The 15,234-nt window shown below is 32.7% G+C and overlaps 2 protein-coding genes across 2 annotated transcripts; both read left to right on the plus strand.

Moving 5' to 3' along the window:
* Positions 1-2,600: 2,600 nt before the first annotated feature.
* LOC100805540 (putative pentatricopeptide repeat-containing protein At3g05240) lies at positions 2,601-3,711 on the plus strand. Its single transcript, XM_026126852.1, has 2 exons — positions 2,601-2,922; positions 3,230-3,711. The coding sequence occupies exons 1-2, from the start codon at positions 2,601-2,603 to the stop codon at positions 3,709-3,711; spliced, it is 804 nt and encodes a 267-aa protein (XP_025982637.1).
* A 785-nt stretch (positions 3,712-4,496) lies between these two features.
* On the plus strand, positions 4,497-9,653 carry LOC100806068 (probable polygalacturonase At1g80170). The gene is made up of 9 exons (XM_003551161.5): positions 4,497-5,103; positions 5,311-5,439; positions 5,512-5,682; positions 5,773-5,793; positions 5,914-6,121; positions 6,360-6,441; positions 6,797-6,905; positions 7,777-7,893; positions 8,955-9,653. The coding sequence occupies exons 1-9, from the start codon at positions 4,852-4,854 to the stop codon at positions 9,246-9,248; spliced, it is 1,383 nt and encodes a 460-aa protein (XP_003551209.1). The 5' UTR covers positions 4,497-4,851; the 3' UTR covers positions 9,249-9,653.
* Positions 9,654-15,234: the final 5,581 nt, after the last annotated feature.

Here is a 15,234-nt window from a genome sequence, read left to right on the forward strand (position 1 = left end):
CCATATATATATATATATATATATATATATATATATATATATATATATATAAATATCAGGTACTACAAAAGACTATAGTTTTGGTTCTCTATGTGCCTGTTACTCACATCCCTGCAACAGAATTCACCCAAGATACTCCCCCAAATTTGGAACAAATTTGTCTTGATCCATAACAATGTTCTCCTACAACCAAAGGTAGGGTGTACAACAATAGCATATGCATTTTTAGCTCAGGGTTCAATGACAAAATTCATTCACATTTAGGCTCAAGAGGGTGCAAGGGATTCAATTATTTATTTACCACAGGATTAGCTATTTGGCCAAGTGATTGAAATTAAAATAACAAGGCCTTGATCATATCCATATCATGTATGCACTCAAGCAATTTCAAGAATCATGCAAAATAAATAAAATCAATTGTTCTCTTGTAATTAAGGTGCACACCAACTCACACGGTAATGTGAAGCATTTAGTTTTTCATTTGCAATTTCCTGTCATGCAAGCTAACCGACCCACTCACGTGCATTTAATTCACAAAACCATCACTCAACAACAACCTATGCTCACTCACAAATAGGAAACTTCAGAACATTACTAATCAGACCCAATTTATCCTAGTCATGCAATCAGTTCAACTAAGCATGCCTCCCAAAAATTGCCAATTAAATCAATCCAAAACAAGTCATTAATTGTCTCTCATTCAAAAAATAATTTAAAAGTAAACTAAAAGTATTGTAGCAAAAGAAATACCATAAATGCAGTAAAATAAAATAAAGTTCAAAATTAGATGGCCTCAATCCTGTGTAGGCCATGGGTCCTAAGTTGTTTGGGCAACTGAGACGTCTGCGATGTAGTCCTCATCATCTCCTTGCTCTACAACATTACCCTCACCAGCTCTAGAAGGTCTTGTAGCAACATCATCTTTAGCGCTCTCACCCCTCAAACAAAGGGAGGTCGATCCTCGGGTCAAGCTACTTGTTAAAGGAAGTCCTCCAACATCATGATAGGCTGGTGGAGCACGATAGTGATTTGTTGGAGGCTTTGCATAATTATAAATTGGGTGTGGTGGATGCTCTACAACATGGGAGTTGTCGGCTACTGAGAAGTGAAGGTTGATGGAGGAGGAATGAGGGCCTGAGGAATGGGTGCTGGCTGAGGTGCCTGAGGAGCCTTCTAAACAGCACACCCCCAAGCCTTCTTGGGCCCAAGAAAAACTACAGAAGGATTTGTTGGGTACCAGTAGTTCTTCCGTATGTATGTCAAGTTAATGACGAGGCTCAAGGACACAAACGTGAGTGTGTTGGAGTGGACTCCCTTGGCGTCGGAGAGGGCGATGATTAGCGTAGGGAACTCAAGCTTGGAAGAGTTGGACTGGGCGATCTGGGATGATATTATGCTGCCCAAGTCCATGTCCATCTTCATCACAATCCCATATATCAAGTGGGCTTGGTCCATATTCAAGTCTGAGGTATGGGATGTGAGAGCAAGGTTGAAGTAAGAAAGAACACTCCAAATCTGAGCTAAAGTGGTCAAGTCCTTCCTTAGAATCTTCCAAGGGGCCCCCTCGATGTTCAACATAAAATGGCCTCCTAGCAAGCAAAGTTTGGCTTCAATAGCCTGGTGGTCTGAGTATGTATATATGGAGGAATCAAGAAAAGGTAGTGTAGCGGTCGTCCCTCTATAGAACCACCGTAAATAGAGAAATTAAGCAAAACTCAAAAGGGTCTTCAAACAATAGAAAACATAAAATCACAAGGAAAAAATGAAAAAGGATCTTCGAAATTACCTATGACAGTGAATTTGCAAACGAAGACAAATGTGAATGAAGCCAAGAGAGCGTGAGTATGCAAAATGCGAGTCTACAAGAGATTGAGTCGAGAGTTGAGACTACGAGAGCAAGGTTGAGAGGAGAGGAGATTCAGACGACGACAACAGGTTAGGGCACATGAGTGAGTGCAGTTCAGGTCCCTTGTTGCCTATGGAGAAATAGGGCGGGTCAAACCTAAATTGTTTTTAAAATGTGATAGGCAATTGTTGCAACCCGATTTGGACACAAAATTGGATCGGATCGGATTGGATCGGTTCTATTCATCCGAACCCCCCCTTTTTTCCGATCCGTGGGATCTCCTTCTAATAAATATTTTCACTTTTAATTCCTTAATGAATGTCTTTAATACACTTATCAAGACCATGATCCTATTGCATAATATTGTGCGAGATTCATGGTCTTGTCCTTAATTCAAACTCGAAAACTTGCACGCCTCTTCACAAAATTCCACAAGTCTCAGTCCCAATGCCGTCTTCAACGCTGAAACATGGTGTTGTTGGATGCAAAAGCCTCAACTCCACACCTTCATTAAAGCCATAACAACTCTTAGACCAATCCCAACAACGCCTCCACACACTTTTCTTCCCCTTCGCAACCCTAGTGAAAGTGTTATCTACCTCAAGAACCACGAAATCGACGCTTTCATAAAACGCAGGAACCCGAACGTTGCACTCTCAGTGTTCCACAACACGCCACTGCGGGACACTGTCACCTACGACCTGATCATTTCCGCGTTCCGCCAGCAAATCATGCTATTCGTTTCTACGCGGAAATGGGTTTGCGTGGAATAAGAGAAAGCCCAACCACCTTCACCTCTGTTATAGCGGTTTGCACCAACGCTTTGTTTTTCAAAGAGGGTGTTCAGGTGCATTGCGGAGTGATCAAGTTCGGGTTTTCATGCAACGTGTTCATGGGTGATGCACTTGTCGGGTTCTACACACAGGTGGGGCAATGTGGGGTGGCACTGCAGTTGTTTGATGTGCCAGAGCGAAACTTGGCTGTGTGGAACGTGATGCTGCGTGGGTTGTGTGAACTGGGCCGTGTGAAAGTTGAAGACTTGTTGGGGTTTTACCTCTCTCGAATGCGTTTTGAAGGTGTGTAGCCAAATGGGTTGCGTTTTGTTATTTGCTTAGAAAGTGTGGCAATCTGAGACGGTTTCATGAAGGGAAAAAGATTAAAGGGTGCGTTTTGAAGGCGGGTTTGGTGGAATCGAATGTTTTTATTATGCGGAGAATGATTTGTTGTGTGAGGCTTTGGAGGTGTTTAGTTTTATTTAAGTGTGGGGGAAAAAGTCATCAATTCGTTCTTGGGTGGGTTTGTTGAATTTGTGTAGTAGAAGTGGAGAGCTTTGTTTGGGGAAGCAGGTTCATTGTCGTGTGATGAAGTTGGGTTTTAATGAAGGGAGTGTGCATGTTCAATCTGCTTTGATTGATATGTATGGAAAGTGCAGGGACATTGAGAGTTCTGTGGCTGTATTTGAATGTCTTCCCGAGAGAACATTGGATTGTTTCAACTCATTGATGACCTCTTTGTCTTATTGTGATGCGGTTGATGATGTGGCTGAATTGTTTGGTTTGATGGTCGACGAAGGTCTTGTGCCGGATGGAGTTACCTTATCAACCACACTGAAGGCATTGTCAGTGTCTGCTTTAGCAAGTTTTACGAGTTCTCAGTTAATGCATTGTTATGCATTGAAATCTGGACTTGGAGAAGATGCTGTAGTTGCCTGTTCCCTCATGGATACATATTCAAGAAGCAGGTGGAACTTTCTCATCGAATTTTTGAGATTCTTCCTTCTCCAAACGCTTCACATCCATGATCAATGCATATGCCCGAAATGGAATGGGGAAAGAAGGAATTGCAATGCTTCAAGCAATGACTGAGAGGGGACTAAAGCCAGATGATGTTACCTTCTTATGTGCACTAAATGGTTGTAACCACACAGGATTAGTTGAGGAAGGAAGAATAGTCTTCGAATCGATGAAATCTCTTCATGGGGTCGATCCAGATCGCCGCCATTTTTCATGCACGATGGATCTCTTTTGCCGTGCAGGACTTCTACATGAAGCTGAAGAGTTTCTGCTACAGTCACAGGGAAAAGGAGAATATTTTATGTGGAGCTCTTTGTTAAGAAGTTGCAGGGTCCACAAGAATGAAGAGGTTGGAACAAAAGCAGCACAAGTGTTAGTTGAGCTAGATCCAGATGACCCTGCAGTGTGGTTGCAAGCTTCAAATTTTTATGCTGAAATAGGGAAATTTGATGCATCAAGGCAAATCAGAGAGGTTTCTCTAGCAAGGAAGATGACTAGGGAAATTGGTCATAGTTTAATTGAGATAAGACAATGACTGGGGAAAATAGAGTTCCTGAATTGGTGAAACATTTTAGCCCATTATTCACACAAGATAAAACAATCATGTCATTTTGATGAGCTGATGAAGATGTTTCCTAAGATGATAAGGTCTTGTCTATTTGGGCAATCCTACAATCTAAGGGAAAGATTTCTTTTGTAAGGAGTTTTTGGTGAGCATGCCCAGAAAATGAGGGTCGGCATTTGTATTCCCATGTTTGGTGTAACTAACTGACATCTTCTAAAAATAGAAAAAAAAAAAAAAAAAAAAAAAAAAAAAAAAAAAACTCCCTTTTATGTATCACATGGTATTATGCCTCTATACTAGTGCAATTTGAGATATAGAGTGGAATATGCAAAGAGACTCTTAGATTATACATCATTCACTTCTCTTTCAGGGCGGCAAAGTGGAGATAGTGCAACGGTGACTATTACTTGTGACTTTTGTAATTGGTTGATGAGTAAAGCAAAATACTACAAAAATATTTTTCCTTGTACTTTAAGTGTGGGCATGTAGAAAATGTTACACGTTCATCCACTTTCAAGCCAAGCCATAAAGCCCCCCCAAATCCTTCATTTTTCACAGCTAATCTACGCATATAAATTATAACCAAAGTATTCATTGGCATTAATCAAATCAACCAATCCTTACAATACAGACAACAGGGGCAAAACATGGACAAGTTCTTCTTGGTTTCCTTGCTTGCTTTGCTCATAACAGCTTATGGAGTTGCAGGAAGCATAATGTGTGACAACATTGGCATGCTCGAAGAACTTAAAAGCCTAGAGGCCCTGGACATAGAAGAAGAAGAAAATGAGGTAGAACTTTCTGACATCCCTTCATGGAGAAGCGAGCGCGGTGGAAAAGTTCTTGTGAATATTGATAGCTTTGGTGCTGCTGGAGATGGAGAATCTGATGATACTGAGGTAAGTTCTTTCGTTATTGTTGTTGGGATATATATTTTTTGTACTCTTCTGTTTTGCTCAAGATGCACTTCATTCATTTGCCAATGTTCAGCATAGGCAAATGTTTTTGCTGCACTAATCGATCGGGTCAGGCATCATTGATTGACCAGACTAATCATTGTGTAATAATGTTTTGTCCATTCTCTTTTCTGCTTGTGTGATTATCAGGCTTTACAAAAAGCATGGGGAGTTGCATGCTCTACACCAAAATCTGTTTTGTTAATTCCTCAAGGACGCCGTTACCTTGTTAATGCAACAAGATTCAAAGGGCCTTGTGCAGACAAGCTCATCATCCAGGTGATCAAAACACACAAATACATAGATTTAATAGTTTTCCTATGATTATTGACATAGTATCTGCATTTCCAGATTGACGGTACATTGGTGGCACCAGATGAGCCTAAGAACTGGGATCCAAAACTGCCACGGGTTTGGCTTGATTTTTCCAAATTGAATAAAACTGTTTTCCAAGGTTCTGGAGTTATTGATGGCTCAGGCAGCAAATGGTGGGCAGCATCTTGTAAAAAGAACAAGTCCAATGTAATTTTTGCAAAACTTGGTCTAAGTTATTTTGCAAGTTAATGAAAACTTGATAATAATTTCTGATTTTCCTGTTATTCTTTGTCACAGCCTTGCAAAGGTGCACCAACAGTAAGAACCACTTTCTTAACCTTTTCTTGTCTTCTAAATTTCAAGCAGAAGGTTTCGCAAGATGTGAAATCAAGATTACCAAATAATAATGTAGTTTAACTTTGAGGGGGGTCATTGCAGGCATTTACGATTGATACAAGTTCATCCATAAGGGTGAAAGGACTAACAATCCAGAATAGCCAACAGATGCATTTTACCATATCACGATGCGATTCTGTTAGAATTACTAGCGTGAAAGTGTCAGCTCCTGGAGACAGCCCAAACACTGATGGAATTCATATTAGTGAATCAACAAATGTCATAATCCAAGACAGCAAAATTGGAACAGGTTCTGAACTTGGTGTTCTTCCTTAACTCATGTTCCATTTTGCTAAACAACAGAAACAATTATATGGGTTACACTTCTAAACTTTGATACAAAGAAACACAGAATAACTAAGAAAAAGAATAAAGAAATAAAAAAAGATGAACTATTGTGCTAAGATTTCTGCAACTGAAATAGACTAAAAGGACACTAACCATTTGTGTTTTTGCCGTTTCATCATAATCGTGTGTGCCATATTCAGGGGATGATTGCATATCAATTGTCAATGCTAGCTCTAATATCAAAATGAAGAGAATTTATTGTGGACCAGGACATGGAATCAGGTATCATCTATTTTTCATGCCTCCATTTAGTTTAAAATTACACGTCACTCTTTGTTTGGTACATTAAAATTTGCGTATTATGGTTGTGCCATAACTTCCTACACAGAATAGTCACAAACTTTAAATGAACAGATGAAATTGTTTACCCCAACATTTTGCTTTTCTTTTCTCTTGGACAAGCGTTAGTTGCATGAACCACACATGTTGACTCATTAATTATTGGGTTTACGTTAATTTTTTTCCTTTTCTTTCTTAGATAAACTCAAAGCAAAAAAGAAAATTTTATCTGTTTCTGGAACACCCTTTTTTGAGTAAAGTTGTTTCTACCTTTTTCTAACTCCACTTTATTTTTCAGCATTGGAAGTCTAGGGAAAGACAACTCAACAGGCATAGTCACGAAAGTGATTTTGGATACAGCAGTTCTTAGGGAGACTACCAACGGTGTCAGAATTAAGACTTGGCAGGTAGTATTCTCACATCTCAATCTTGATGAAATTATTTTAATCATTCAATAAATTTATAATTTCATTATTTTTGTTTTTATTATTATTATCCCTTGTTGAAAGATTATTTCACACCCACTGTATCCTTAGTGTGCCACTTTAGCATTGTTAGAATGCTTTTTCGTAATATAGGATGATATATATAATATCAAATTAACATATAAGGCTTTTAAAAATAAAACTTTTAAAGCTATTATTATTATTATTATTATTATTATTATTATTATTATTATTATTATTTTCGTGTATTCGTAATTTTAAAATAAACAAATGTCAATGTCTTACTAAGAAATTTAATTTAGTTGATTAAATAAGATATGTAAATTATTATAAATTTTTTAACTTTTATTTTTAATTCTTACGGAAAAAAAATAGAAATATAAAAATGCCTCTTATGTCCTAACGGCTTTCGGAATAAAACGAGGTAAGGGAAAATATATGGACTGCCATATCTGTGAGAATTACCAGCCAAGCTATCTTTATATTTTTATATAGGAGACCTTAATATCTGGTAACCGGTAAGGGAAGAAAAGGAAAGTTATGACTTGTGACTGACACATACATTGACAGAGCCATGCCTACGAATATTTGTGCATTTGTATTTAGATATGTAGGAGAATGAAAACAAAATAATTGCCTTGTAAGCGCTACCATATATTTTTAGTATAAACGTAGTATGCAAATATATATTTAATAAATGTAGTATGCGAAATTCTCTACATTGGAGATTTTATCATTCTTGAATCATTTTTAACCTGTATTTAAAAGTTATGGAATTTAATATATTTGAAATTCGCTTACATATGTTTTCTTTTATTTTTCTGTCACATAGGGAGGTTCTGGATATGTTCGAGGGGTGCGTTTTCAGAATGTGAGGGTGGAAAATGTATCCAACCCCATTATCATAGACCAATTTTACTGTGATTCGCCAACCAGTTGTGAAAACCAGGTACAGTCTACCAGTTCCAAGATAATCTCTTTCCAACTTTTTAGACTAATTATATCATTAACGTGATAATTAATTATTAACTAATTCATGATAGATTAATTTAACATATATTATAAATAGGATAGTCCTTAGTTCATTTGTTAAGAAATTAAAAGAAAACAAATATGTATTATAAAATCATGATAAAACATTAAAAAATCACAAATAATATAATTTTACGTATTTTAATAAAAATATTTATTTTTTTAATTTTTTAATGAATGTACTTATAACATTATAACACTAGATAACATTTTCTTATAAATATATTAAATTTATGTGAACATTTATCATCTATTAAGTTACTATCATTGCACGATGGAGGAAAAAATCATAAATAAATAAAAAGTGATATGATTGACATATTAACTCCTACACGTGTAGATTTTGCAGTTCAAATCAGATCATTTTTTTTCCCTTCTCTAATCCTTTCTTTCCTGTCTGATTCTCTTGTAACAAAAGATGAACATGATAGTTTTCAAAATCAAAGCACACCAAAAATAGCATTGGGTTTGTCAAATCAATATCTTAGCATGAACTATTGTTATAGCGACTAAGAGTGAGAGAACTTATTATTTTGCGAAACTAAAAACAACACAAAACTCTTGCACTTTTCCCAAAACACTTTGGTCTTATTTTATTTAAAATTTAAAACATACTACGATTTTTAACATTATGCAATGAGAGTATTGTGCTTGGTATAAGATGTATTTTGAACAAGACAAAAAAAAATGAAAATGAAGGAGCTGATTTTTGCATTTAAACATTAACCAGAGAACCAATAACTATGATAATTACATAGTACTTTAATGTCTCGACTTTGTTTTGTTTCTTGAAACAACTTTAATGTCACTACTTAATAAACTACTAATAGAAGATTTTAAAGATTTAATGAATAAAATGCCATAGACCCATAATGTTTTAATTTTAAAACCATTAATCATTGATAAGTATCTTAAGTCTAAAATATTGCTTGGGGTGACAGAGCAACCGCTTCTAACATTGATCTCATGAACTCTCAGACAACAGCAGTGGAGATAAGCGAGGTGATGTACCAGAACATAAGTGGCACTACAATGAGTGCTAAGGCCATTAAATTTGACTGCAGTGACTCAGTCCCATGCAACAAACTAGTCCTTAGCAATGTGGACTTAGAGAAACAAGATGGCTCTGTTGAAACATATTGCCACTCAGCACAAGGCTTTCCCTATGGAGTGGTGCACCCTTCTGCTGATTGCCTTAGTTCCAGCGACAAAACCTCTCAAATTGAAGAATCAACTACAGAGGAAGAAGATATTCGTCACATTGAACTATAAATTTGATTTCTAAAGATGCATTATACAATTAATAACCTTTTTCTTAATATAATTTTATATCAAATGGGGTAAGAGTAAGAGGCTTGTTTTCTGTCACACTTAGCAGTTGTAGTGATATACGTTGGAGGGGGCTTGAGGCGAGATCAGAGAGAAATCAAGGGATGTATTGGTTATTAAATAATTAGACATTACAACAAAATTGATACAAGAGAATTGACAATTCTAGTTGATACCATCAGCATCGATGAAACAAAAGAGACATCGATTTTATAATATTGATTGAGATTTTATTTAAAAGTGTTATGTTCGCATGGTGATGTAAATATCACTCATATGTTTTGGAATTTGTGTACTTGTGTTTGAAATTTATGCCACTACTCGTTATTAATATGTTTCGGATTTGATTTTTGTTGGCAATTCTTTGTTGGCAGTAAATATCACTAATATTCTTGGAGGCATGCATGTCTCGTGTTGGAATTGAAACTATATTCCCTTCCTTGATTTTCAAAAGAAAAATAAATAATAAACGAGTAAAATGGTGCCAATCAGAGCAGCATCCTGATATTATTAGTCCAAAACAAACAACGATTTGACTTCAAGTTGGATAGTTTTTTTAGTCAACTTATACAAAAAGTTAAATTATTTGAAAATAGAATATAAAATAAATCAAATTATTTAGTAAGTCCAAATCAACTTATACAAAAAGTTAAATTAGAAATTTTTTACAAAAATTGAAGTTTAAAAAATAAATTTAACTAATTTTTTTCTATCTTATAAGCATTTATTAAGAATCAGATCCAAAATTAGATCTTCTGCCAAACAAATGTTATTTTCATAATTTTTAGATTAAATTATAATTTTGGTTCCCATTTAATTATTGATCATTCTATTTTTCTTTTTTACGATTGTAGTTTTCTTATTTTAAAAAATCTACAATTTTGGTCTCATCTTCATTTTTTTCATATGTTTATTTCTTTTAATTTTTATATTTAATTAAATTATTTTTTATGATATCTAAATATGTTACATTTAGGATTCAATTGGAGTAAAATAAATGAAATAAAACACATTAAACCAAAATTATAAATTTTCAAAAATAAAATAATCAAAATTGCCAAAAAAAAAATAGGAGACCAAAATAACATATAAAAAATTAAAAGAGGATTAAAATTGTAATTTTGCATAACTTTTATCTTGACGTTGGCAGTAAGATTCACTGGGCCTTTGATTTTCACCCAATTATATTGGATTATATTGTGCCTATGTAGGAGTAGGTCCAATTATAGAAAACTTTGTCCTTTCTCACGGTTAAATATGCAAAAGCTAGTTTATTTTTAGTATTTACAATTATCATTAATTCATTATATGAATTTTGCTTCAATTGAACTTTGGTCGGGTATGATTGGTATAGGCTATTAGTTAGAGAAGCAGACAAGGTATAGGACCCGTGAGATGATGCTCTACGCTTCATAATTAGCCTTTATATCTATTACTTAATGGCTACATACATGAGTAAATAAGAAACTCGATGAACACTGACACCAACTAATTAATAATGTTCTTATTCGATTTTCCAGTCACTGCAAAGCGACAAACACATGAATTCCACAGAACAGTTTTACATGCCTGCAAGTGTAAGGCATTGACAGTGTGGTCCAAAGGCCATGCATGTATTCAATTGGGACCAAAAGACCGGCCAATTTAATGCACAGATCTGCTTGCATGCATTGAAACGAGAAAAGAACAAAGACGAAAGTATTTCTTCAGTGGTCTCTGTTGTATGGCTTTATTGGCATGTATGCTAACACTAAATGCAAATAGGCCAAGAGTTGGAGCTTGTGGCGTCCTGGAAAAAGTTGATTCTTTCAGTTGGTTGTTCTTGTAACACAATCACATCTATGATAACAAAATGATGATACTAATAGAATATGTTGGTAGTGTTTCAAAAGTTCAACTTTTCTAAGTCCCACATTGTCTGAAAGAAGATCCATTTTTCTTTGTTTGATTACAAAAGAAGAGTATTTTGGCATTCATTTGGAACTTATAAAAAGATCTCAAGGAATTGCCTTGTGTATAAACTAGCTTATTGTGATAAAAAAAAAAATAGCTTAATTTACTAATTTATATATAGTATGATTTATAATAATAACACATGTTCACACAAGTGATTAAGGATTCGGAGTGGATTTTCACCGTTTCCATAAGTGTGGCTGCAAATCTTCCTTGTGCCATTTTTCCTACTTGAGACACAATCACCCATTGGCAATAATACTCTAGGTGGGCATCTACTGGCAGCCCCAACATACCATTGGTGTCCTACTTGATAATATTAGGAGTGTATTTTTGTTTTATCATAATTTTTTTTTTGCATTGAGTCCTTAATAAATTAATAGTTTTATTTTTTATCATTAACACTTTTTTTAGTCTTAGATAAATTAATAAATATTGTGTTTGTTCTCTGATAAAAAAATTCTTTTTTTATTAGTCATTTTTAAAGGAACTAATTAATGACAAATGAAAAAAAAAATTAGGTAACAAAACCTAAGATTCGTTAATTTATCCGTGACTAAAAAAGTATCATAAACATAATTTGGCAAAACAATTATAATTTATAATTTTTATTATACTTATCCTTGACATTTTAATACAATTTCACTCTCATTTTCCATTTTTTTTACATTAAGGTTAAATATTTTTCACGTTCTTACCCAGAAAGACTCTTGACATTGTATTTTGTATCCAAGCATATTGAATGATGTTAGTGTGACTCCGTTCAAGTTTTCTTTAATAGTGTGACTCCGTTCAAGTTTTTCTATTCATTAGATCAATCATTGAATTTTACAATAGTCACGGAATTTAATTAAATTTAATGTTCCTAACTACATTTAATGAAGAAATAAGTTATTTACAATAATATTATTTTTATATATAATTTTGATAATTTTAATATTAGGCAGTAATGTTCTATTTATGATACAATTTTCTTTTAAATTAATAATTAAGGATCGAAATTAATTAATAATAATAATAATGTACTATTAGTTTTTTCTTACCAATAATTAGTTTTCAAATTAAAATATATTTAATTTTTATTATATTATTTTATTAAAATCCTAAATATTTTAAAGATATATAAATATTATAGTAATAACATTGTACATTATACTAATACTTTTTATTGGCATTCTCATCTTTATTATATTTTTAAAAATAGTTACTTCAAAATATATTTTATGAAAAATAATAATTAAAAGTACTAATTTAATAAAAATGAACTTTATTATATATATATATATTATAATTCAAAATTAATATTTTAAAAAAAAGTATATATATATATATATAGATATATATATATATATATATACATAACACTTCACTTTAGATTTATTTTTTTTATAGAGAATTACATCACCTACATTAATAATAATAATTATGTATGTTTTGTAATCATAAATTAATTACAATAATAATAAATAGAGTTCTTTTGAATTCATATATAAAAATTAATTTTAATATTGTATATTTTATTTAATAAATTCATAGTGTTTTTTGTTACAATATAAATTCAAAGTATGAAGTACGTACTAAATATTCATTAAGTATAATAAATATAAAATAGTTGTAAAGTATGTATTAATAGTATAGTTATTATTATAATTAATAATGTTGTCTTGTTGAATTTAATGAAAAAAATATTAACTTATGAAAACCAACATGTAAAAATATTATAAAAAAAAAGTTGTTTGGTGTTTCTCTTTGAAAATTAGGGAATTTTCATAAAATTATTATTTTTTATTATAATGTGGTGTTTTTTTTCTTCCAGAATCTTTTGACTTTACACTAATGTCCAATAATTTTATGGTGATTGTGGTAATCATTTTCTTTTTATTACATCATAAATTTTCTTCACACTCTTTGAGGTGGTGGATGATTATATATATGTAACAATGTGTTTGTTTTGCATGATGAATTTCTCAAAAAGAATGTCGATGGATTAGATTGTGTCCTTGTATATTTGTATGAGTTGGTTTACAAAAGATGACAAGTTTTAGTTGCATGCATAGTAAAATCAAAGGAAATAATCAACAATGTCAAATTTATACTTGAAATATTTTTTTACGAAAGAGATTGATATGTTGAACAAAAATATTATAGAGAATATTAACTAATGTTTTAAATACTATGGTTTTAGAAAGTGAATATTAGTAAAAATACAAATTAGTAATTTATATGTGACCAATTGATTAATAATTATTTGTAAAAGCTATATAACTTTCAATAAAGTTCTTGTTTTTTAAGGCAATCAATAAAGTTCTTGTAATCACCTAAAATTTGTGAAGAAACTAAAATCATAATTATCTAAAATGATTTTTTTGTTTGAGAAAATAGAATTTATATAAATAATAAATATGTCTTTTTTTTGTCATCTTACATTTTCTGGCAGTTCATTACCATACACTTATAAATAAAATGATTTACCAACTTTTAACTTGCTTATTAACTAATTGTATCAAAGACGCAAATTCTAAATATACAAAACATAGGTAATATGTACAAATTAAATACAAGACACGTGACTGATTTTTATTAGTTTAAAAACTACTTAAAAAATAAAGGTAACTAAAGTGGGTGTAAAATTGAAATCATGTTACTTTTTTATCACTTCTTGGAATAATTTTTGTATAATATATCACTTTTTATTTGATTTTTTATCTTATTTTAAAAAAATGGCTTATCAAGAAGCATTTTGTCTATAATAAACCTTAAGAGAAGCTTCTTATTTAGGATAAACCTTAAGAAACTTATCATTTTAACATACACGTGTTTAACATGTGAGTGACTTATACTACTGAAATACATTTAGCCTATACACATATCAATAGTGTCACCATCTAGGTACCATGACCAAAATTGACCACACATAAGCTCGTTCGAAGGCTTTTGAGGAAACTCAACCCAAATACAAAGTGTGTTAAATCATTTAGATTCAATTAATAGTCTTTTCAAGTGAAGGACAATTAGAATGATAGTTTAATCACCCATCAAGAGGTTAATGTACCCTCAAGAAGCTAGGAATATCAAAATGTGTTAACTCAACCCAATCAATGTTATTAAACCTGGACCAGACCAATCAGTTCGATTGAAAATAAGACACTTGTTTGATTCAATTCATGCATCAAATCAAATATGTTATTAGCCTAGATTTGACGTCGTTAATTCGCTGTTAAACTAGATTCAACCTATGTAAAACCTAGTTGAGCAAATCGCTCGATTGAGGAAACTGCACACATGTCATCTCAAGCTTTTCAACTTCCAAGGACTATTTCCAATCTTGTTTCATGCTTTCCAAGTTTCCTTTTGTTTTTCTTTTTTTGCAAGCAAGTTTTAAGCTTTGGTTTTGTCTCATGCGTTTCCTTGTGTGTCTCTTGTTTGCGTTGCACACGCCAATAAACTTCAAGAATATTTTGCTACAAAAAGAAATATATCAAAGAAAAAAATGCATGAACTAGGAATCAAATTTAGCCTATTTACCTTCACGGATTGCACTAAACCATCCTTTTAGTAAACAATATCTAACCAAAAAAATCTATCAAAACATCTAAATAAAAAGCAAACTCAACCCAATGGTCAACTTAATCCACCCCGCCCGTTGACCCTTTAGGTTTATAGATTATGAGTTTGGTTATGTGGGTTGAAAGACTTTTTCACACAACCCATTCCAACTTGATTTGATAGATTAAATAAGTTGACTTGAAGTTCAACCAATTTTGATATCCCTACAAAAGACGTCACAACACATCACTTGTCATGTCTTTTATTTTCGTGTCACATAATGAACCCTAAAAAGTGACAAGATCAACCTAAACAGTAGATTTCAGGTCATACTCACAAAAATCCTAATTATGTTTAACTAGTTTTCATCTCAATGAGATAAAATACTTGCTTCTTAGTTTGGTACATTAGGATGTGTGTTTTTTCGTTT

Source organism: Glycine max, chromosome 18 (assembly GCF_000004515.6).
Source record: "Glycine max cultivar Williams 82 chromosome 18, Glycine_max_v4.0, whole genome shotgun sequence".
In the NCBI taxonomy this organism is placed as follows: Eukaryota; Viridiplantae; Streptophyta; class Magnoliopsida; order Fabales; family Fabaceae; genus Glycine; species Glycine max.

Bases quoted from the DNA above. Each gene is read 5' to 3' on its own strand.
- LOC100805540 (XM_026126852.1), top strand. From the start codon at position 2,601: ATGGGTTTGCGTGGAATAAGAGAAAGCCCAACCACCTTCACCTCTGTT. The intron at 2,923-3,229 runs GTGTGTAGCCAA...GTTTTAATGAAG, and splicing joins CTCTCGAATGCGTTTTGAAG to GGAGTGTGCATGTTCAATCT.
- LOC100806068 (XM_003551161.5), top strand. From the start codon at position 4,852: ATGGACAAGTTCTTCTTGGTTTCCTTGCTTGCTTTGCTCATAACAGCT. The intron at 6,122-6,359 runs GTTCTGAACTTG...TGCCATATTCAG, and splicing joins AGACAGCAAAATTGGAACAG to GGGATGATTGCATATCAATT. The intron at 6,442-6,796 runs GTATCATCTATT...TTTATTTTTCAG, and splicing joins GGACCAGGACATGGAATCAG to CATTGGAAGTCTAGGGAAAG.